General features: G+C 33.2%; 1 protein-coding gene across 11 annotated transcripts in view; it reads right to left on the bottom strand.

The window, feature by feature from the left end:
• LOC121130123 (uncharacterized protein CG43867) overlaps positions 1-25,088 on the bottom strand; it is a 396,776-nt gene that overhangs the window by 17,509 nt on the left and 354,179 nt on the right. For all 11 annotated transcript variants that reach the window (XM_071893641.1, XM_071893640.1, XM_071893642.1 and 8 more), the window contains 2 exons: positions 15,640-15,870; positions 54-608 (listed from right to left, as the gene is read on the bottom strand). In XM_071893641.1, the coding sequence (XP_071749742.1) occupies positions 54-608; positions 15,640-15,870 (786 nt within the window). The remainder of the gene's footprint in view (positions 1-53; positions 609-15,639; positions 15,871-25,088) is intronic.

The following is a 25,088-nucleotide window of genomic DNA, read 5'->3' as shown; positions in this document are numbered from 1 at the left end:
GTTTATAAAATATGCGAGCATTCAAAAATGAAATATAATCAACTGTATTTTACCCCTTTAACGGTTGCATATACGGGCACGTTTATATCACATCCAAAAGCTCCACGCTGGAAATTCATTTTCGCTTCCGAATTAACAGTCAGTCCCTCGGACGCAACTTGATAAATCCTATCTTCCCAAGAAGGAAACCGATGAAGAGGACGCGGAGGAGGTAGGGAGAGACCAGTGAGTCCCGAATCTCCGGATCCTGTTCTTCCACCACTACTACTCGGAGTTTCATCCGATATTTCCGTACAAGTGGAGTCTACCCAGGCTCTAGGAACTTTTTCTTCATTGGAAGGAGTGTAAATTTCAGAGTAGTCATGATTTTCTTCACTCATAATGTGGTGTTTGATCTTTTTGGAACTGAGTTTTTTGATGGGTGCTACAGACATGTGTAGGGATTGATGTCGACTTAGAACATCCGTGACTCCTAAGACTCCTCCACCTTCAGATGTGACTCCGTTGTTGGGTAGTAGAATACTTTCAGATTCGGGTCTATTGGAGCGAGGATGGGCAGTTCGGGGTGTTGGAATGGGTTGATCCTCGGTGGATTTCTTGCTCGAAGACTGTAAAAATGAAAGAACAAATTTGATTATTGCAATCGTATTAGTATACAATTATTCATTATTAGTTTGAATCAAATATTTCCCCCTCAAACAATAAAATATTATGGAAGATATCAAATTCACTTAGTCGTATGTGAGTACAATAATATTTAATTATTTCTTAGAAGTTGAGACGCAAATAATCATCACCTAATAATGTCATAATAAATAAACAACCAAATGTTAATGATTCAAAAAGTAAATTTTTTTTAGAGAGTTGATGGGAAATAGACAATTTATCATTCACACTAAAGATAATTATATACACATATATCTTAGTGTTGGGGTTCAGTTTGTAAATCCAAGACCGATCTGAAACCGTTATGATTTTTTTTATAGAATAAATTTCGCTATTTCAAGAAGTATATCCTCAATTAAAAATTCGCTCTGGATCGGTATTATATCAAATTCAGTCCAAAACTATTTTAGGCCTAAATTAATTGCTCATGCTTTGGCTCTATGATATTTTTTTTTAAGTCAAAAACTTAAATTTTTTGAAAAAAAATTTCAAAAATTCCGTTTTTCATGGAAAATGATATTTTTTCGAAAAATATTTCAAAAATAAATTTTAAATGTTAAATTTTTTTAGAAATCCACAGTTTTTCAACAGTTGAAAAAATTTATAAATATTAAATTTTTTCGAAAAAAAAATCAAAAATCTACAGCTATTAACAAAAAATTTCAAATATTAAACATTTTGAAAAAAAATACAGAAATCCACTGCTATTTACAGAAAATGATTTTTTTTTGGAAAACAAATTGAAAAAAAATAAAATTCGGGAAAACAATGAAAATGGATAATTCAGATATTTTATTATTTGAGATTGCATCCTTTCTTTCAGCCAAAAACTCTCTACAAGTAGTTATTTCAACCAAATATGGCTCATAAGCAACTGTCCGCCGCGTCAAGGAGCGTTTATTGAGCATCTATGAATGATCTTCCAATAAAATTGACAACTGAAATTGTAGTAAAAACCTTTTAAAGAAAAACCATCTATGACCATCAAAGTTAATATCCCAAGTTCCTCTGTGTCAAAGCGCATCAGAGAGGCTGGTATTGTCTCTCTACAAGCCACAAGAGTATAATTCCTGACAGCAGAGAGGGTAAAAAATCCCCTGGATCGTCTCATGTGCTTGGCTTCTCCAATCACCATATCTCACTCACCTGGCTTATAATAAAGGGTGATTCAAAACGAACAGTTTTTTCCATTAGGGATTTTTTGACAGGCAAGTGCGAGTTCTGTCAAATTCATACGTCATCATTTTTACTCAGTATTACTTTACAATTCTTCATGGAAAGATATACACCACAACAACGTGTACAAATTGTTCAATTATACTATGAAAATCAGCATTCTGTGAAAGAAGTTTTTCGCAAATGACACCCAACTTATGGTCCACATAATCAACCTTCAGAATCAACAATTCGCAGAATAATCGAAAAATTTGAAGGGGCAGCAACTTACTGGGATGTCCCGTCATCTGATAGGCCACGTACAGCTCGCAGCGTAGAAAATATTGCGGCCGTAGCCGAGAGTGTAGCCAAAGATCGTGAAGAATCGATTCGCCACCTTTAACATACTTTTTGGTACCTCAAAATGAAGCACATGGTCTCCACGATATTTGGTTCCAACAAGACTTGAACACACAGCGCGCGTAACAATGGACTTATTGGGACATCATTTTGGTGAGCAGTTAATTTCACGTTTTGGCCCCGTGAATTGGCCACCAAGATCGTGTGATATTACACATTTGGACTTTTTTCTTTGGGGATACGTAAAAGCAAAGGTATATGTGGATAAACCAGCGACCATTGAAGCATTAGAAGCAAATATTGAGCGAAATATACGTGAGATTCTGGTCACAATACTCGAACGCGTCATCGAAATTTGGCACGAAAGAGTTGACCGTTTAAAGGCCAGTTGCGGCCAACATATGAAAGGGATTATTTTCTAGAAATAATTGTAAAGGATTGTTTTTTCGGTTTATTATAAAGTTGTAACCATAATTTAATATTTTATGTGTTTTATTTGTACAATCCAAAAACCGTTCATTTTGAATCACCCTTTATATTGTGGCAAGTAAAATCCCAGGCCTGCAGAACCCAACACCTAAACGTCGAGGCCTTGAGTAGACTACCATGTCAAAGGTGAACATCAAAAGCACCTTGCCACAAATTCCACAGCCGTCAGAAAGCCGTTACTGATGACAATGTGTGTGTACAGTTAATTATCCTTTTACATCAATAGTTTTTAATACTAAATGTATACAAAGTTATACGTCACTCTTTCAATCCTTAATTTTAGTCTTAAAACTGTGGCACAGGCCGGTGTTATGAAGTATATGAACATTTAAAAAAAGCTTACTTAAAAGATTAGTTAAAAGAAGAAGATTCACCCAAAAGATTTTTTTTTAAAAAGTATTAAAAAACTAACTTTTTCCCCTTCCTTGATGGAAGACTTTGATAAACAAACTTTATATATAAACTGAGACATTTAGTGTTATAAATATATATATAATGTATTTTTTGTGTACGTTCCTTTTTTTTGCAAAGGAAGGAGGGGATTTCGTCCCGAATAAGTCTTATTGTCTCTCCTCTCCCCTTTTTTTTTAGTAAACAAGAATGAATCAAACAAATTTCCATTAGTCACTTACAATGTATACATAGGGGAGGCCAGAGGTGTATAAAATATGTCCTGGAAAGCGGCTTTTTTAGTTGGCAAGATGAAGAGAGTTTGTATTTTTCAAGGCGGCTGTGATTTTTAATTAATTATTCATTCAAAAACATCAAAGTATTTAGTATAACTACTACGTGGGTTCATAAGAGACGTAGACTAAGGTTTGCTCCTCGGGAGTTATAATTGTAAGAGCTGATTGCGCGCGCGTATAGAAGACTGAGAGTAATCCTAAGGATATCTTGCGGTGCTAGAATTGTGAGTCCTTCTTGGAGTAGAATTGAGGATCGATATTTTGAATTTCGCGCTAAAAATTGTTTTGTTGTGACTGGCTGAATTATCTATTTTCCATATGAGAATTTTTTACACAGAAATCCAAGGCCATAAGAGCCTATCCCTATCCAAAGTATTTTAACAGCTTGATGGACAAGATGGCTTCATAAGTCACTTTGACCGTCAATGAGAAAAAGTTTGTGGTGGAGCAAGAAATTAATTGGAAAAATGCAAGTGTCATTGTTTGAGATCTGACTGTCCAAAAAAATTGGACCAGAGCTATGGTTTTTAGAGCTGTGGCCAGCAATGGTTTCATAATACCACCTTATTTTATTGAACCTCGAATTAAGATCAACACTGCTGAGTATTTGATCCCGAAGGACGTCTTGCTACCCTGGATGGAGGATTTTTTGTCCTAAACAATGTGGTAATTGTGCAAGATTCTACTCTGTGCCATTCCTCCAAGGCAACTCAATCCTTCATATTTGGAGGGTCTTGTTTTTAGCTAAGGGTGAAATCTGGACTAGGGATAATCCAGATTTGAATATTGTCGATAACTATCGTTCAAGAGCAGGTCAACAAACACTCCTAGCTCCCTTAACAGTACAATCTATATTCAAAACACTGATTAGATGAAACGAAAAAGAAACATGGCCGACATCAAATAAAATAATAAATTAACAAAAAAAGTAAAGTAATTCAATTAGTATATACTTTTAATATTTCACAAAAACAAATTCGTTTTAACAATAAAAATTTTCGATTATAAGAAAAGCAAAATTGTGTTAGGTTTTTTTTATTTTTTTCTATCTTATCAATTATTTTTTTCATTTATTCTGATGAGTCCTCCAAAGGCTGAGCAAGACTCACTAAAGATTACAAAAATTGAAGTTATAGTTTTAAAAAAAAACCATCTATTTAAGGGCCATATTAGAACCAAATAACGTGTCATAAACTAAATAAAGGCTTGAAACTATATTTAAACACTTCTAGTTTTCTCAAACCATTTCATCGTTTTGAATATACAGTCTTTAATTGTCAATAATATGCGTAACATATTCATAAGATATTCAAATGGTTATGACGTACGAAAAACGATATAAACATAACCTCTGTCATTTCTTAGATCCATGTTAAAAGGAAAATGGCTTTCACAAATAATAATTTTTGCCCGAGGTACCAATTTGTACATATAAAAGGAAATTGCTTCTGATTAACTCAGAGGAAAGTCCCTGCGACCACGACTAAGTATTTTATTTTATGACATGGAAATGTATAAGCATGAGACCTGTATTTTTAAAGTCAAGTCTCCAATATTACTTATACTCGTATTCCTCTCATTAGTGTTTTGTGAACATTGATTGATTGGACTTTACTTACGACAGCTATAAATACTAATGTAAATCGTCTGTATTTCGTAGATGGTGAACTATTTTTGAATTAGGTATATGAACAATGTACAGTGTTGTCATGATTGTTTACCTCCATTGTAGCCAACTTCTTTACTACTAAATTCAATTATATTCCAACACTGATTGACGTAGAGAGTCACCGGAAGGATTTGAGTTATAGAGTTATAATTGTAAGCTCTTGCTGAACTAAATTGTAGTAGAATTGGGGATCGACATCGTCGTGATTATAGCAAATGTCCTCCTTTATTTCCTTTTCTCGTTCCTTCCCAGTCACAGCTGCTAATGCAACGTCATGACAGCTAAGCTGTTCCCTGCACACCATTCTTCAATTTTTCAGGGTTACCATGTTGACATTAGGTTTCTTCTTTTAACATGCCCAAAATACATACGATTGTCATTGCTAGAGACAAAACAAATAGCACGTGAACAGTGTTTATCCAGATAGGTTGTCTTTAAGATTACTTTTTTGTCCACCAGGGGCGTCCATTATGCATGAGTAACAAAGAATAATTTTGTATCAAATAAGAAAGTAACGTTACCCATGTCGCTATCATAAAAAGCGACATCTTGTGTAGGAAAAACGAAGTCAGTATGATACGGAAAATACTAAACTAACATGCTCGTTTCACAACTTTTGCCCGGAGAAAAATGTTACTTATAGGATGAGGAATCTACTAAACTAACAAATACGTTTTGAGACTTTATTGTATAGCATTAGCTCATGGCAATCAGTGGACCTTTGCCGCCTGAAGAAAACAATCCCACAGTTGCGAAGAATTGATGAAATTTAAATAGTTTTGTGTTTTTGCGTATTTTCTTTATTGAGGAAAGGTGGGACCCTTGGGAACTTGGTACTCAAGTCTATATTTTAAAAACCAGCTATTTGACTTGATCACACATGATGCCTTGATTGCTAAGCGACTCGTGACTCGACTTACAAAATACTCTTTACTAACAAACCCTTAAAAAGAGGTCCGAATGGGTTATATCATATTTTGTAGGACTATGAGTAATTTATTTAAAGTTCCGAACGGCTGTTCCTTTCATTTTTATGTTGTGCCAATGAGGACTATTTACCATTTTACAGTTTTTGACAAGAATAATTTTAAAGTTAGGAAGAATTGCCCAAATTCCAACTAACATTGTAATTTAGGTTTTTTTCATTCTCTTTTTGGAAGGTTCAGAAATGAAACTTTGGACTCAATTCTATATTTTAAAACTTGTGACTTAACAGACCGCACAATTAAAGACCTGATTAGTTAGACCCAAGAGTCATTTCAACCATTTCGCTGGATATAAAGTACCCTTTCAATTATTTTATTTTTTTATTTTCTGAAGACGTCAACTGAACTTGATAAAATTAGGATTCACGGACTTGGACATGTGACCAAAGAATTGAGAATATACATGAAATTCTTCAGAAGTATAAGGACTTTTCCTCACTCAGGAAAACGTTGCAGGATAAAATATAGATAACTACGGGATAACTTAAAATTACTAAATATAAGTTCACTCTCTGGAATAAAAAAACTACGTGGAGGTAATCAATAATAAATCATGACGTGTTCAGAGTAATAATAATTATTAGAAAGTTATTCTTTTATTTAAAAGTAAATAAAATATATATTCAAACTATTGACAGCAATTTGTCTCGAATTTACGGGGTGTGAACGAAAAAATGCCCAACATAACAACAGAACTTTGATTTTATAGGCAATGTTTCACAATGGCACATGAAAGACAATAAATTGTAAGTACAGTTTTAAACCAAATCTAATCTATTTATGTCTTCAACTATGTACGTTCCTTGATCCCACCTCAACTCCTGGTATACAGCTAGTAGTAAAAGCTTTAATGAGGCCATTGTCAGGATATTGGATTGACTCTTTGATGGTCATGGCAGGATTTATTTTCTTGAGCACTAAGTTTATAAAAAAAAATTTTTTAGTATGTTGTAATAGCCCAACAGATCAGACATTCCCAATAACATACTCAGCAATTTTTAGGGATGTAAAAATTGTTCAAATTGCTGTGTATGTAAAACCCACGCCTGATAGAATGTAGAGAGACAATACATTCCCTGACAGAGGTTACTATATACTATTATACTGCTTCTAACATGACCATACGTTATAATTTTCAAATTATAAATAGTTAGATGAGCACCAGTAAAGTAAATAGCAAAGTGAAAATGCGATTATTTTTAAATGTGCAAGGATACAATTTCCTTCTACAAGGTACATCAGAGGTACAACAAATTTTACAATTATATCTAAGCTAAGATAGAAATGCACACATTTCCACATCTCTTATCATATCTTGCAGATTATCAACATAAACTTTTTTTTTAAATTAACACTCGCCGGGGGTTCGACAATGTTCACATCTCAAGAACTTATGACCCAAATATAGATCAATGAGATCTTGGATTCTTTGCAGCTCTGTTATTTTCAATCGTCTGAGTTTGGTCAACCACCCTTTTGAAAACAAAGGTTCATTGTTTGTAGAAAAACGATTGTATAAAGAATTACTATATGTCAACGCAAAAGCAACTTTTCTCCCAATTGAGTGTGAATTACATTTGTTCCCTTTGACAAATTATCGTCAATTTCTATAAACAAATTATTCTTTTTAACCCTTTGGAGGACCCTCAAATTGCAATTAAATTACCCAAAACTGATCGTCACAATAGAAATAATGATAAATTGACAGATTTCATTTGAAAGAGCATATCGGGGACAATTTAAAATTCTTAAATCAAGTACAGGTTATGAAATATCGCTACAATCATGGAATAACTAAATTCATCCCAGTAATTTGAATAGAATGTCTATAAATGAGTCGAATTCCTCAATGAAATATTGAGCTGCATATATATGGGGAAAAAAATTAATTGGGATTTTGAGATATTGACTCAAATAATGTAATTGGCCGAAATATTTAAGTTATTTACGGTACATTCTTAAGAAAAGGAGTAGAAACAAACAAACAAAAAGAATACGGATATAGACAAATAACAATGTATTGTACAGAAAGTTACATACAACTGCAAAAGAGAAAGGTCATTGCAGTGGATAACCAGTATACTAAAATGTAATTACCGAGTGTGTAGTTGAAATATAGACAGTTTTTACCCCAGTCGTTGAATTTATAAATATGAATAGCCTTCTGAGTTTTTGTTCGTAGTTGTACTTTAAGCTATAGTATGATACCAAATTATATTCTTAATTTTTGAGTAAGTTTGCAAAGATAAATAAAAATTTGACATTACATATGAAAACATCTTTGTTGATGTACTTCTAAAGGGTCATTGGTCAATATAGGGCTACAGGAGATACATATGATAATCAAACGAGAGTAATTGATGATTCCTCCGATCAGTTGACAAACTGTGTGTACGGATGACCCTCTCCAATAAAAAATTTAAAGAATCAATTGGAAAATCGTCTCATCAACAGACAAAAGAATCGAGATTGCTGGAATACGCGCTTAAACAGAGATATGACTAGGAGGCAGACTAGTTACAACATTACGCCGGTCAATCATCACTCTATTGGTAGTATTGTGTTGGTTCTTATATGTTCGGTCTAGTCCAGTTCAGTGTTCGGACGAGTGTTATTTATTTTTGAAATTATTCGCATGTTTAATGTTCATAAACAATGTTTCTTATTAAATATTCAGAAGAACAAATATGTCTTTGACCCTGAATCATCTTCAGAAATATTTCTACCGTCTGTAAATAATATTCTCGCATTCGAAAAAAGAACATCCATATGATCAATTATCAAAGGCTTCAGATAATTTTGTTCGTTTTTTGGTTTTTTTAAACTCCTTTACAATTTTAAGTTCTCAATTTATAAAGTCATGGAGGCCAGACGTATTTAGACTGAGCCTGTTGTTTGGTTGAGATAAATTTTTGACAATTATTTTTTTTTGTTATCGCAGAGTCTGTTTTTAGGTTGTGGAGAATATGATCGCAGGTAATCTTCCTCCTCAACTGAAATACCCCACAATTGTCAAAGGGTCAACTCTGCCGCATTCATAAAATGATTGATCACATCAATAATTACAAGAGATTATGCACATTCTACCAATCCACGTTTAGAACAACATTGATATAGAGAAAAGAAGCGGACACATCTTCAGATCACGAAAAAATGCAGTGTACATTTATATTTGTTCCTATCTATTTCTGATGACTTAATTAATTAATATGCCATGAAATTCGTGACAACTTCATGTTGCACACATATATATAAGGCCCCACCTACTTTATCTTATAATGGTCCTATTACACATATTAGGTGGTTCTGCAAAGTTTGGGATTTTGTACAAGCAAATTGTACTAATTACAATTTCCACGTCTCACAATGCCTTATGTCATTACAGCATCAGTGTCTCTAATAACAAAATGTACATTGATGCTATTACTTATGTTTGAGTTGTAAATTATAAGCATTTTACTGAGTGCGAGATTTTTGTAGTTGGCAATCCGAAGAGTGTGTTTTATTTGACAACGCTGTTATGATTATTATTCAATTTAATTCTTAGGGAGAGAACATCAAGTATAGAGTAAGTACGTGTGTGTATTTGGCACTGAGGATGTGTTGCGTAGCATATATGAACATAATATTATAACGGATGAGGGCTTTGCTACCTGAAAATATGTTTGTTTTATTTTCCAAAGCTGTGCGTCAATTTTCTCGTATTCTTGAGAAGAAAACATATAATTTACAAGTATCAAGTAATTACTAGTGTAAGACAGACTACAAGTAAGACTGATTATGTTTTGCAGGGCTATTGTTTTAAGTCCTTATTTGACTCGGAGTAGCATTGAGAATCGACATTGCTGTAATTCCTTACAACACAATTGATAGAAACGGAGTACTTCCTTAATCGGATAGCTACTTCCAGCTAATTTAATGAAACGGCGTGACAGCTATTTGTTTTTTTACAGGTGTTTCATATTATTTGAACTTCAATGCCGATTATACATCCGATTCCAACCTTATTGAGAGCGCTGCTCAATATCTTTTCACTATTTTCCATATCATCATGTATCAATTAGAAGATTACGCTATTTTTGTATCTGCTATCTGAACATAATATCCTGGTCAAGTTGGCCCCTACGTCATACTTTCTCTTTCTATCTCGAAATTGGAGACAGCGACAGAGGGTAGTTGAAATTTTATTATCGCAACCTTTTAATAATAACGAAATAACTTCCGTATGCCAGGGGTAGGGACGGGAAGAGAAGAACAATTTCACGGATGTAGAGGAGAAGTTTTTCGAGTTATTCGGATAATTAGCACATCGAATGGATAGTAAATTGATGAGCTTTATTGAAAAGGTACCACATCGGAGCCTATATAAGGGCTTTAAATCAAAGAAAGATTAAAAAATAGTGCTAAAACTAATGAGTATCATAACTCAAGGGGAAATAAAATATTTCCCTTGTCTCTGAGGCCACATTTTTCGGCGGCCTTTACCTGAAAATAGGCTTGAATTGTTCATATGAATGTTGAAAAAGAGCTGATTTGATGGTTCCGCCTCCAACATCAACCACGGTATGGATCAGGGAGCGGAGAGAGGAGTAAGCGTACCTTGGTATAATGGTAATTGTCTATTTGATGAAAGAAATCAGAGATTTCTTTATGGCATGAGATGTTCGATTTTTTTAGGTCCAAGACAAATTAATTCCGCAAATTAAGGTTTCAACTGCTGCTTGTGGGGAGGGGGGGAGGGATTTTTCTTTCACAATGAAGTCCTAGCTCAGCCTGAGACATGACAAGGTGCTGAGATAAATTACATGCTCATTAGGTTCTATCTATTTACAATATATAAAAATATATTGGGATTTGTTCCTTTCTCTTGATTTTTGTTCCAGATTATTGTTATTTTGACACACTACATATGTTCATAATGAAGAACAGTAAATACTCGTACATTTTCTAAAGCATTATTTCAATTCGAAAGCACATAAACTAAATTAAATCTACACACGAAGAAGAAGAAATATATTCAACTATGTATGTATACATATTTATCTACAAACATGGTATGCTTCCTATGTAGAGAGTCTAAATCTTTTTCTACTTTAGGAAAAAAGTAAAGTAAAACTTGTTTTCGTGTCAGTTACAAAGAAGATTGATGATTGTGAATAAATTCTTGGTAATAATACTCTGTTGTGCATTTGTATAAATGGACTTATGAGCAAAGGTATTAGATACCAATTTATCGTTTACTTATGTTTACTTCGTTGGTTTTGAAATAGTATATATCCATAAATAATATCAGAGTAATCAACAAAGTGTAATTGACGAGTGATGAAAATCCAGTGTAAAATGGATATGTTAAAAAAAAAAGGAAAATATACAGGGTTAACCTTACAATTTGAAGAATGTTTTGGAAGAGAGAAAGAATAATGGTAATGACGTTTCATTACATCAGCTACAGTCAACTATGGCAAAAAGGGAGGGTGATATCATATCAGAATAGAAAGGAAAAATGTGTAGTCAGTCAGTAACAATTAAAAAAAAACACTTTATATTCTTGGAGTGAATATGCGTAGGTTTGCACCCCGGTTGTTCATAGAGAATGAGACATACATACTAAATGGACTTCAAAGATAAGTAGATAAGAATAGATGCTTAGGTGTCATGATGTTTTTTTTTAGATCAGCTACAATCTACTGTGAATTGGGTGAGAAGAAAATCTGGAAGGGCAGTGGCAAGAATTACTCCAATGACGATCCCCAATTCTACTCCGAGGCCGCCCAGAAGGACTTACAATTATAACTTTGTAACAAATCCTCGGGGTTACAAACCGTCTTTATTGAGCACACACGAATGCTCAATCAGGGTTTTGAATATAATTGAATCTATTTAGGAAAGGATGTTCACTACACAGGAATTAAATAATAATGACAACTTCTGTGGAAAAGAAAATTCCTTCTTTATATAACCAATTCCAAAATAAACGGGCGAGCTAAAAAGTACAGTGGATTTTGTCACTGCATTTGACCAGAGATAGTGATGCATCAATAATACGTCGTGCCGGTAAGTAAAAATAAAAGAAATTGAAAATGAACGTTGCCATCCTGACATTTTGAAGAATGTTTAGGAGGAGAGGGGTTTACCTGTCATGACGTTTGGTTAGATCAGCTGCAAGGAGTCGTGAGAGGAAAGAAATAAATACACACAAATCCCACTCCTCATATTGCAAGGACATATAATATGAAGCTACTTCGATCCTCAATTCTACATTCGATACCCACAAGGACTTACAATTATAACTCATGAGCAACCCTTCATTGTTATTTTATCTTATTCTTGAATATAGACTAGCTACTACTTTATACTTAAAAGTTCTCTCGTCTAGAAATAAATAAAAATGATAGCAGCTTTTGAAAATATGAAAGTCTTTTGGATAGCCACTTTTTGTACATATTTTCAACACTTCGGAGCATACGCCAGTCCCACAGGTGAGAAGATAAGTGAAACTACTCATTATAGCTTCAAAGTGCTGCTGTACTTCAGTCCGAACTCTATGTCCTCTCGAAGGAATAACACTTGAGTCTCATACATGTTAGTCACAAGCCTCTTATGTTAAACTTCAGCTATTTCGTATCTTTGAAAGAAACTATGGGGTAACTTCAACAGGGGGAATGATGTAGTCATTAATTACGTCATTTCACATGTTGTGGTTACCATAAAAAAAGGATAAGGATTGGTTCTAAGACTACAAAAATGTATTAGGAACGGACTGACGAGTCTTTTCATTTTGTTTTATATCGATCCAAAATTGATTTTTTCTTTGATATCCGTCCTGATTTAACTTCTTTATATGACCCAATTAGTGTTGCCACCTAAAAATTATAACGGTCTCAGACTGGTCCACGATTTTCAGATCGAATTCCAACACACATAACTACCAAACGTTTGGGAGATCAAAAGAAATCACGTACCAAATAAGTTTGTATGTAAAAAAAAAAAAGAAAAGCAAACTACTATTAAATCATGAAAAAAAAGAAGAAGAAGAAGTAAATCATTAATCAAAGGAAATCATTAACCTACCGTGGGATTGAGTGGGTCAATTACATACATACATGAGTGCAACCCATTAGCAAGAAAGTGAGGAGGGATTTTAGAATATCTCTCTTTACATGCACATATTATGTAAATGTAAAATGAATGAATTACTAAAAATATTAGTCATTCAAGGCCCTTTCCTTCAACTGTTTCAATGTTACTAGTAGAGTTGTAAATTCTAAGCACTGCCGGCATGTTTGTACAAAAAGACAAAAAAAAAACCCATCAAATGGTGGAGTGGAGAGTGCCTTAGCAGCTGTCATGACATTTCATTTGATTAGCTACAAACAACTATAAAAGGAAGGAAATAAATATATATCACAAGCGGTATGTAGCAGGGGCGTCCGCAGGATAATATATTGGGAGGGGCTTAGTATTTGGTTTTTTTAACATCCAAAAATTGTCATTTTTTGGAAAATATTCCAAATATTATATTTTTTGAAGACAAATTTCAAAAACTCTGAGCTATTCGATATTTGTTTGTTTTTTTTTGGAAAAAAATTTGAAAATTAAATTTTATTACAATAATATACAGCTATTTAAACAAGAATTAATTTTTTTTTGCAAAAAAAAAAATCAAAAATTCGTAGCTATTCACAATAAGTTAAATTTCAAATGTTTTAAATATATTTTTATATATTAAATTTTCTAGTAAAAAGAGAAAATTCTTTTTTTTTTTGGGGGGGGGGATATAGGTGTTTACAGCCCTTTCAGGCCATCCCCTGCGGGCATGAACTAATCCGATGTCAATCCTCAATTCTACTCCAAGATCAAAGAGGACTTACACTTGTAACTCACAAGGAACAAAACTTCATTGTTAATATCCGTCCTTTATTAATACAGGTACCAATCTCTTACGAAAATCAAATAACAATGATAACAGCTTTGGAAAATATAAACACTACTCTTTCATGAGCAGAAGCACTATTGAGTCTACATACTTAGAAGAATATCTTCTGCCCCTATCTAAAAATAAAAGAAACCGAAAATGAGAATCCTGACAATTACAAAAATGTTTTTGAGTAGCTTAGCTGTCATGACGTTTTCATTTAAAGAGTTACAAGGATCTATGAAAACATCCACCTGCATAACTAAGAAAGTCATAGACAAGAATTACTCTTATGTCGATCCTCAATTACACTCTGTGTCACACAAGTTCTTGCACACATTACTCCCGAGCAAAACCTAGTTGTTAATCTCAGTCTTTTATAAATCACACTTTCTTACTAGTGATGTGTCGGTCCTCATTTATACGGTCTAGTCCATTCACGTCTTAGGGGCGGTCCTATAAATCCTGGGGTCTGGATGAATATCACCGTCGGTCTTTAGGACTGTCAGTAATAGAAATGATTAAAAAAAAGAAAAAAATTGTATTCAATCCTTCATCAAAGACTACACTTTATCAGTTTGTAGAACTGCACTGGACCGAACCTAGACTGAATTGACCCACTTGAGTCTTAGTTCTAAGGTAAGACTCCCACAACACCCGCTGCTACAGATTCTGGCACTTGGATACGTCTGTAAATTCGTCTGTTTTTGTACATTTTTATTTTAAGGTTTTTGTAAAACTACACTATGAACATATTTTCTTGTGTGCTCAAAAAAGAGACTATTTGGACTACTTGGAAGGGTAGTAACTAGACTCTCATGACGTTTTAATAAATTATTTACAAGCAGCTAACCAAGGAAGCAAGCTGACACGAGTCTTACTCCAAATTTTGGTAGGACACATACATGTATGAAGAAATTACTACGTTGTTGATCTTCAATTCTACTCTGAGTCACACATGGGCTTATAACTACCCAGCAAATCATCAGAATTACCCTCATTCACTCACTCACTCGAACAATTATAAGGGCATTGGAAAATAAATAAAATAATACTGTTCTGACTGTCAACTACAAAAAAATAAAATAAACGTGAGTATATGCTTATAATTTACAACTGCAATTGTACAACAAATTTAGAAGCATCTTTATTTTAAATGCGAATGTCTGTCTGTCTGTGTTTTTCTCCAGGAATCACAGCCAAGCTAAAGAATGGAGGATTTTACTAAAAAATTTCGAAAAAGTTCTTTAGGGTCAAAAAAAGGTTATGCCAACAATTTTGTAGACCTTCAAGGACATGGTGCCCATTCAAAAGCATTTTTCAAAAAACGAATTTAAGAATTACCATTTCTAGAATTATGTTGATATGTATCTTTGCACACTTTTTTGCAAAGGAGATTATGAGGTTTAGAGAAGATCAAGAAGGAGAGACAATAATAGAACAAAGGATTTTTGACAATATTATGAAAGTTGAGAAAATGACAGGTCAACCAGAATATTTTTTCTTCATTAAACCTTATCATTTCCTCTCAAAAATTTTGTGCAAAGATATATACCAATAACATCCGGCAAGAATAACTCTAAAATGCCAATATCATTATTTTTGTTTTATATAAAGCAGAATACATTTTAAGTCCATAATTTCCCCGGCAACGCCTGGATAACTACCTCACGTATAAATTAAATATGAATGTACAAATTATATGAAACTTACCTCCTCAATGCTCGTGATGCTTGTAGTTTGTCGACTCTTCGTACTTGCACTCAGGACTTGAAGTTGCTCAAGTCGATTATGGAGTAATTCCATTTGTTCATTGCAATGGATATTTTGGACTTTTAAATGATCGTTTTGTTCCTCTAATTCACGGAGTTTATTTGTGACCCAGTCCTTAATCCGAGCTGCTTTGGCTTCGACTTGTTTTGCATCCGTAAGGCGAAGTAATTTCTGTAATATAATATGAAATTTTTAATTTAGGACATTGTGATTAATATGATTTACAAACGTACTCTCAACAAAATTAGGGGAGTCTCTCACTCACTCTTCCCCAATCTTTCTTTATTCCCTTGCTACCCTACATATACATTAGGTAGGTTTGTTTTTTTAAATTTAAAATAAGGTATTTGTCATTATTTTGTATTTTTATATATAGATAGTTATTATTCAAACCTATGAAAAAAATAATTAAAGTTTTTTTCTATGGAGGAAAAAGAGAGAATTTGATACGTTCTGTCAGATAATGTAAAAAAAATGATACACACTATACTCGGATCATCAAAAGTTCCCTAACTTTTTTTTTTTTTTTTGTTCCTTAGGATAATTTTATAATTCTAAGAAGCACTTCTTATAGTTTCTAACAATTATTATTTGCAAAATAGCCAAAAATGTCATCTTTGGAACTAAATTTATTAACTAAAGAGTTTTTGTCTTTTTTTATAATTTGATTGAGATGTGCGATCTAAAGAAAACCTCGTAGGACAATACAATTTTGCAAAGGTAATTTTTATTCCATATTAGAATAGGTATAATCGAAATTTAAAAAAAACAAAACTGAAAAGCAAACCCCCCTAATATACAGTTCTCTTTCAAATATCTTATTAATATATAACGACTTAGTGTCAAACACAGTCATCATATTAAAAGCAGACAATATTTCTTCCCCTACCATGACAGTATATTAACAAAAGGGACTTTGGATCCTCCTTTTTCTTTTTAAACATATTATTTTGACTCATTTTTGGAAACTGAATCCATTTACATATACAAATATATACAAACCTTAAAATATGTGGATTGTCACTACAAAAGCCGTCTAGAATGATTTTTCTTGTAGATAACATTTATATCAGCAAAAATTATTCTTAATAACCCTTCGAGTGCAACGCAAACTGTACTAAGAGTAGCCAAATTTGATCGTCACAATAAAAGAATAAAAAAATTGATAGATTTTGTTTCAAAGCGGGCATATTGAGGCCAATATAAGTATCTGAAATCTAAAAATGATTTCTTCTACTATCAACACTACATGAATGAGTAAATCCTAGACTTAGATGATAAATAACAAAGTAATTCTTGTACAGCCCTGAAGTTGGGCATCACTGCCTTAAGGCAGTTTTTCTTTTTTGCTTTCAACCCTTAAAATATCTGGCCGGACAATGTACACCTCTCATTCGTAGATGAATATAAATTTGGAGTACATTTAATGCAAATAGAAGGCCAAATAACCCCAAAAAAGTTCAGTCCAGAGGCAAATAAGATCAGTTATTTGACTCTATTGATCAAAAATATAGATCGTATTTCTAAATATAAGAAATACAAGGAATAAATTAAGTAAAAAAAAAAAAAAAGACTCACAAAAGCATAACATTATAGGATGTTGATATGATGCAAACAAACAAATCAAGGTTTTAATTTGACGGATGTGCATTGAGAAAAAGATGTATATTCTAAGTTTTATTTTTTTGACACAGCAACTCAGAGATCATCCTTCACATTTAGCCGCGATCTGTATTTATTTTTTATATAAGTGCATAGTGAAAAGGTCTTCTCGCATAACTAAGTGGAATCCCATGGTATATTTGAGTATATCTGAAGCTACTTTAGCCAGAAGTGGGTATTCATTCATCACAGAAAGTCAGAATTCGTCTAGTATTTCAATTGTTACATAAAAGTTCGATAAGCGTCAGACAACCAAGCAAGGAAATACATTTTAAAATGATCCAGAAAAGACTTATATAAAAATTGTGCATTCATCATTATTTAAGTTTGAACGCCAAAATTTGAATTATACTCTTCTTTTTGGAAATCATCTCACGATCCTTCTATTGTGTCCCAGGACCATTACAGATCCCCACTTGGTAAACCACTGACTTCGATAATCTAAGTAAATAAGATGTAATAGAAAATATAGATAAAGATCCCTTAAGGTCAACCGCATCAGTGAACACATATCGAGAGAGTTATTTTCCGTGGCGTATTTCGCGGACTCTGTTGACAAAATATCAAAAAAAAGTCCGAGAGGTGGGTGAAAAAACTTTAAGGGAACCTCTGAACTCATTGTGATCTTTCCTGATGAAAATACATTTACTGTTGACCCTGTCTTCAACAGAGAGAATGATCGAGTATTGACATTTGGGGATGTACCAGAGGAACCCCGAAATGCCTCCACCGCCAAACACCCTGCTTCAGTGATGATGTTAAGGGCGGTTGCATCCAACGGAAGGAAATGAATCCCTTTAGGATACAGGCTGAAGGTTAATGAGTAAGTCAAAATTCTGGACAACAAATTTTCCAAGAATATGGAGGATCTGTCCATACAACAAAGAACCCCAAGAGTGGCTGCAGGCCAACAAAAACATCTGTGAAAAGGGCTCTCACGCCAAAGGGGCCAGAATTGAACCCCATGGACTTTTCCGTACCCGAAGGCCTGCAAGGTACAACACAACAACATCCGTGCCCCACGACCTCAATCGACAAGGCCTGGGATTTTATGAGCGCCAAGTACATTCAGAGGGTTTGTAGCAGCTTCTGCCACCACCTTGAGCTCACCATCAATTATGGGGGGGGGATACATTGACTACAACATGTTCTTTGGGTTTCAATTAATAATTAATTAACTTGCTTTCTAATTCATCCAGGATCCTCCCATGGATTTCAATACATTGTGTATTTTAATAGGTGAATAATAACGGTTGGCTCGGTAAAAGGTTGAGATGATGTAACTTCTAATTTCTGCATTGGCCGTCTCCAATTTCAAGATAGAAAGAAAAAGTAGGACATGCAGGCAAACTTATACAATATAGCCGTTAGGTTTTTTTTTTTTTGCAAAATACTTCATAATAAACTGGTATCAAGACTTTGGAAAGCATTAATATCACATGATAAAAAGAGGCCCACTTTGCTATCTGTAAGGTCTTTATAATATATTTATTTAGTAGTATGATAATAATAAAATTAATTAATTTAACTTTTCCTCGCTGTTTCTCTCCTCTCAGTCTTTAAGTGAAAGAATATATAAAGCATAAAATTCAACACGAAGCATGAAGAACATGGAATTATATGTGCCTATACAAATATAGGCACATTAAGTCATCCTCATGTATAAAGTATTCATCATTCTTATAAAAGATATATGAAAATAATAAAAATTGGTGTTGAGTAGAGCTGAGTCGTGAAGAATGGACTCGATTCGAAAGTTAGTTGGTTATGAAACTGTTATTATAATCTAATAGTAATTCCGAGTAATGTTTCATCCACATAAAGTTAGTCTTGATTCGGTCCGACGTCATTTTTTTATAAAATAAAACAGCGGAATAAAAGGACGGTTTTAAAAAACGAAAAGAAAATAAAGAAAAATAATTGCACTCGAACGGAGTTTCAACACAGAGCAGATTTTAGGTCAGGGATGTCTAACCTTAATATCAAACCTTATGCCAATAAGGTTGGACACGATTCGAAAGTTATAATGGAAACAGAAATAAAAGAAGTTAAGTAGCGACTACTCTTGAATTTTTGGGTCATAAACAATTATGACCTAATGGTAATTTGGAGCAAAGTTTGATCTACAAATACAAAAATCGGTAATGAATCTCTCCCACGCCATTTATATTTCATTTTAAATAATAAAAATAAATTTGATTAAAAAATAATTGTTTTTTAAAGAGAGAAAAAAAATCCAGTGGTCCACAGTTTGAAATTTTGTAGGACTAAAATTTTGGCCACGATGGTTCCAGTAAAAATCACCCTTGTTTTATGATTTAAATCAGCTAGCTCCACATATTATAAACTCAAAAAGCATGAAAGATCGAACTGAAAAAAACAAGAGTACTTAATCCGAGTTTTGATACAAGTACCTAGGTACAAAGGGCCGGTTTTAGGACATGGAGACATTTAAAAAGTATATAGCAAGGAAATTTTTGTATAGATAATAGGACCGTAAAACAAAAGGATTTAGCTTCTTTTTTTTTTTTTTTACAAAAAGGTAATTTTATCGACATTGAATAAAATATATGAAGAATTTATGGAAAAAGACTATACAAGATTTGGGCTTTCATTTCATTTCGAGGAAGTTAAAAAATTTAGCATGAACATAATTCTTGACAACTTCCAAAATAATAAATAAATTTGAAAGAGCAGAAATGTTTTAAGAAGAGAGGGAGTTTGAAATGAATCAATTATTAATTAATGAACACTTAGTGATTGTAATTCGAGGCAAATAATTAAACATTTTGATTAGAAAATTGGAGATAAATAAATTTAAATTACAATTACATAGTATGGTGTCATGGGTATATATATATATATATAACAAATAGTACGGCAAAGTTTGTCTGTATTTCTTTCTGTAAACTGATTTTTATAAAATGTAGAATATCCATGGATAAAAAAACAAAATATATTGGTTACATTTCATGTAGCATCGAGCGTGTATAGAGAGTGCACTGAAATAATGCGCCCTGATATATATCATACATATTTTTGATGAAAGAAATATCAATGTAGTTGAATAAATTAAATCTCGCAGGAAGTTTGCTTGTAGCAGCATCGACCATTTATAAAAGGTGCACTGTATAAAGTGCTCCCTGATGTATATCATATACATATATAGTATAAAGCAAAGTTGGTTACAATCACTTTTTAGTTGCATCTTAAATATGATTAGAGGACTCATTTTAACAAGAAGGGTGTGTAGCTCATTAAAAAGAAAAAAAGTAAATGGAAGTAATATATAATAATGAATTTGACTTTTAATGAGGCTTAGCAACAAGTGCTTGTATCCCATGCTTAACCAGGTCCCAGGCTTAACCTCTAGAGACTAAAGTATCCCTTCCTGGCTCCTCAAGTCATAATATTAAAAAGAATATCCAGCTGATATTGTGGTTCTTTCATTCTTGAGGAGAGGTCATCAAAGTATCGAGTAGCTACGTAGGTGTGAGTATCTAATGAAAAAAGTGAGTAACCCTTAGGATGTCTCGGAGAATTATCTTATATATTATACAAGCAACGTTTGTCTCTTCTCTTCTATCTAAACCATTATGGCTGTTTGATAGTAGTATAAATTTTGTTCTCTGTAGGACACAAGAAGTGACAATTAGGACTAACACTGTTCCTTGGAGGTAACAACACCACTCTGGAGCAAGCACAACCTTTTTAACCTAAAGGCAATAGTTTGTTGACTAGCAGTGAAATAATTGTTCGAGTTGACACAGCACTAAAAGTAATGACGAGACTTAGGCTACAATAAAGGAAAGAAAATAAATCAGCGTTCATATAAGAAAAGAAAAGCAGAACAGGGGGGATTTGTAAATTACACTAATTATAATATCCTTCTCCTCTTCGTCTCCTTGATGTATAAAGTAGTATATTAAGTACATCTTTAAACTTATAATTATAGTAGTATTAAAAAAATGGGTAGCTGTGATAAAAAAAAATAAAGACGTCTGATGTTGAAGCCTTTCTTTCTATGAAGGGGGGGTTAAGTAAAAAGCATTATAACGAAGGTACTATATACATTACATGTATATATCCCCACAAGGCCCATTTTTTTCAATTATTCTTTCTCTCACTCTCTCCTCACTCACTAACATGCTCCTGCAACGTGCATAGACCTTCATCTATAAATAGAAAAAAATCTACATCAGAAATACATACGAATAAAGTGTTTCTTAAGAAATCAGTTTCTTTAGTATGCGAGATAAAATCGTTAGATTAACGCCTTTAAATTAATCTGTATTATTTATAAATGTATCTTTTAAACTAATAGGTATAGTTATTAAAAGTATGCCCAGAGTAAAATCCCATTGGACAACCTTCAAAAGGAAAAAAAAAGCAATGTCATATATGTATAATGATAACTTATTGGACGGATTGGATAAAGATTTAAGGAACAGTTTGTCCAAGAAAAAGGTTATTTTTCAAATAAAGAATGGGTACACATATTTGTAGTTTCCATGTTAAAATAGCATTAATTGGCCTACAAATTGCTCCTTTATACCCTATATTCTGCGAATTTAGGCAGGAGTGACTAATTTTTGTTGCCAAAATTTATGAAATGGCTCGCCCTAAATAAAATTGACTCCAATAATGAAATCCTATCACATCTATTTTAAGGATCTTTGACAATCTAATTTTTCGAAGGGGTTAAGAAATATGTAGATAAATTAAATGATTTCATGTCAGGCAAAAGTGTTTTTCATCTAAAAGTTCAGAGACTTATTTACCCACCCTCGTATACTGTTTTGAATATAAGAAAAGACCAACTCCTTGCATTGACTATTCCGTGATGCCAATGATAAACAGATATGTTTGTATTCATATATAGAGGAAATCCTTTTGATTAATTATTTATCGATTAAGGACGAGAGAGATTGTTTAACAATGTCTTCATATAGTTTTAATACGTTTGTAGTATCAGATATATCATAAAACTAAGAAATAAAGGGATAACATTTGATAGACAGCTGAGCTTAGTCCTTTTATTTGTTGGTGATCTTCACTACTTTCTTTAATATTACTGAAAATAAGTACTTCATTGTTATAAAACTTGGTTGTTTAGGACCACAAATGACAGAGGTCATATGAAAATATTTTATTCCAGATGGTGAATAAGTCTTGCACCGATTCTCTAACTGTCAATTTTAGGAAATGTAAAGAGTTTTGCTAAAAAAGTTCCGAGCATTAATAAAAAGACGTTATCTTTCAAAAACGAGATATTGCAAAAAAAGTATATTGATGTAAATCCCGTTATTTTTTTAGCTGGTCCGGTTTTTTTTTTTTGGAATTAGTAGTCTGAAGAATGAATTTCCTCTTCCTTACAAGCTGCCATTATTATTTAATTCATGAGTAGTGAATATCCAGCCCTAAATAGACTCAAAACTTACTTGAACAGTCGCAAGTGCTCATGAAAAGACGAAGCATAAGACTGAGGATTTATAGCGGATATAATAGTAAGTACTTCTTGGACTCAACGTAGAATTAGGGGATCGACATCAGAATAATTTTAGCAAATGTCCTTGTTTATATCGTTTTCTCATTCCTCCCTTGTCATAGATGATCGCAACTATCTAATGACACGACATGAGGATTATTCTTTCTCTCCTTCAAAATATCTTTAAATCGTCAGGGTTACTATATTGATTTTCCATTTTTGCTTTTTTAACATGCCCATTCAACACATAATTTTCATCACTATATATATCTCACTTTGATTTGAACCGGTCATGACATCTAGGACAATTTTAAGCAGCTTGGAGTCAACCACCAAACCATCTACTGCGTTCGTAGCCCCTAGATAAATGATCCAGCCTGTGGGATCTTCAAGGCTAGTAAAACTAAACACTGAAAATAACAAACCCTCCTTTGAGACCACCCAGCCATGTCCTTGGCCGAATTGAAGAAATAAAAGACCATAGACAAAGATAAGCCCAGTCCAGTATTTCATAATATACTTATTTCAGTCAATTTTGGACATTGTATTCAAATTTAAGGTGTAAGTTCAAATATCCAATAACTATAACGGGGGTGGGGCGTATTTATATTGAAGTGCACACTAACTAATTCAATAATTCATGAAGGTTGAGTGATTGAAATTAATTCACATTTCGATATATTAAAGCATAAACAACTAGTTACAAAAAAACAAAAAACGAACTTGAGCTCTTTAGCTTACGTACACTTCGAGAAAATGACGATTGAACGTGTTCGACGAATTTCCGTTCGCACATGACTCCAATCAGTTGGTCGTGTGTGGACTACGTTGTCAGCAAGTCAAAAATGTTTGAGAGGGAGAAGGGCTATGCAAAAAAGGCGATACTGGACCTGGATGAGTTAAAGAAGACATCTCAAGCTAATTATCTCAAGTCCATGAGGCCCATGCAAGAGATCTCAGAGTTTGAGACCACACTGACCAGAGGCTACTTTTGACACCAACCTATTTTCTTCGTTATAAGACTCTTTGGAGTTCTTTAGAATTCTTTTTTTTACCCTTTTGGTCCCCCTATATCACTGATGTTCACCCACTGGACTTCACTCAAGGCGCATGCAGTGTACATCATCCAAGCAGGGAGGCCCTCAAGGCCACTATTAGCTAGCACTCAAATGCTATGACAGAGACAACATACACTTTGGGTGCCAGGCATTCTGCAGCTACCTGGAAGCCGTTAGGACGGCTACATTAATGATTAAGAGAATTCTTATACACATCAATTTAGAGTATTCTTTTAGTTGAAATTCTATTGTTAATTGGTAAGTTATAACTTGTTGAAGTTTAAAATTCAGTGTTTTAGTGTACTATTCCGTAGTTTAGAATCTAAATTTGATTTATGAGGCTTAACTGGATTAATTAGAATAGTTTGTTAATAGAAATTGACGAGAAATATTTTGTTTTATTATTATATATGGCCTATGCAATGTAAAATTTATTTTCTTAAATTTTGGTGACTTTATTTTCAAAGGAATACTGATAGAGAATATTTCAATTAACCAAAAAATAAATATGCTTTTTATCAGAAAATAAAACCCCAAAACATTCCCTAGTTACTCGATTAGGTGTACCATTCAAATTGTTAAATTATTCCGTAAATGAATAGTTCATAAAATTAGGTTAAGTCTTTTCATAGCAATTTTCAATTTTAAGCTTTCTTCCACAAAAAAGAGAAATAAATAATGCTTATAATGAAGTGTTACCTCGTGAATTACGCGTCAATCTCTCCAGCTGTAGGAAAAATATGTTCACTCTTTAAACTATTTGTGTACATTTTATGTGACCCTCTATGTGAGTAACATACACGCATTTGATATATAAATCATCCTGTTATTGGGAGTTGTATTACTTTGCCGCATGAGGGCGCTACTCTCTATATCTTTGTTATAAAGATAAAATATAAGGTAGTAACGTTCATGTCTTATTCAAAGTAAATGACCGATTGTTCTTGTTAATGTTCTTTTTTTTTTTTTAATAAATGATGTTTTCCTTGTAAAAAGAACTCTAAATATAGATTTGTAATTTTACAAAAAAAAACGTAGTTTAAGAACTTTTTCGATGGTTCAATAAGTGTGCAATTCCGTACCATCTTCATGAAACCCCCCTTCGTAGACAAATACATTTTGTCTAAGCACGTCTGAAAGGGGTAAAAATAGAGCTGTAATAAATATGACAGAAACCAAGT

The sequence above is a fragment of the Lepeophtheirus salmonis genome, chromosome Z, assembly GCF_016086655.4.
Source record: "Lepeophtheirus salmonis chromosome Z, UVic_Lsal_1.4, whole genome shotgun sequence".
NCBI classification, from domain to species: domain Eukaryota; kingdom Metazoa; phylum Arthropoda; class Copepoda; order Siphonostomatoida; family Caligidae; genus Lepeophtheirus; species Lepeophtheirus salmonis.
This window is presented reverse-complemented; position numbering and strand designations above follow the sequence as displayed.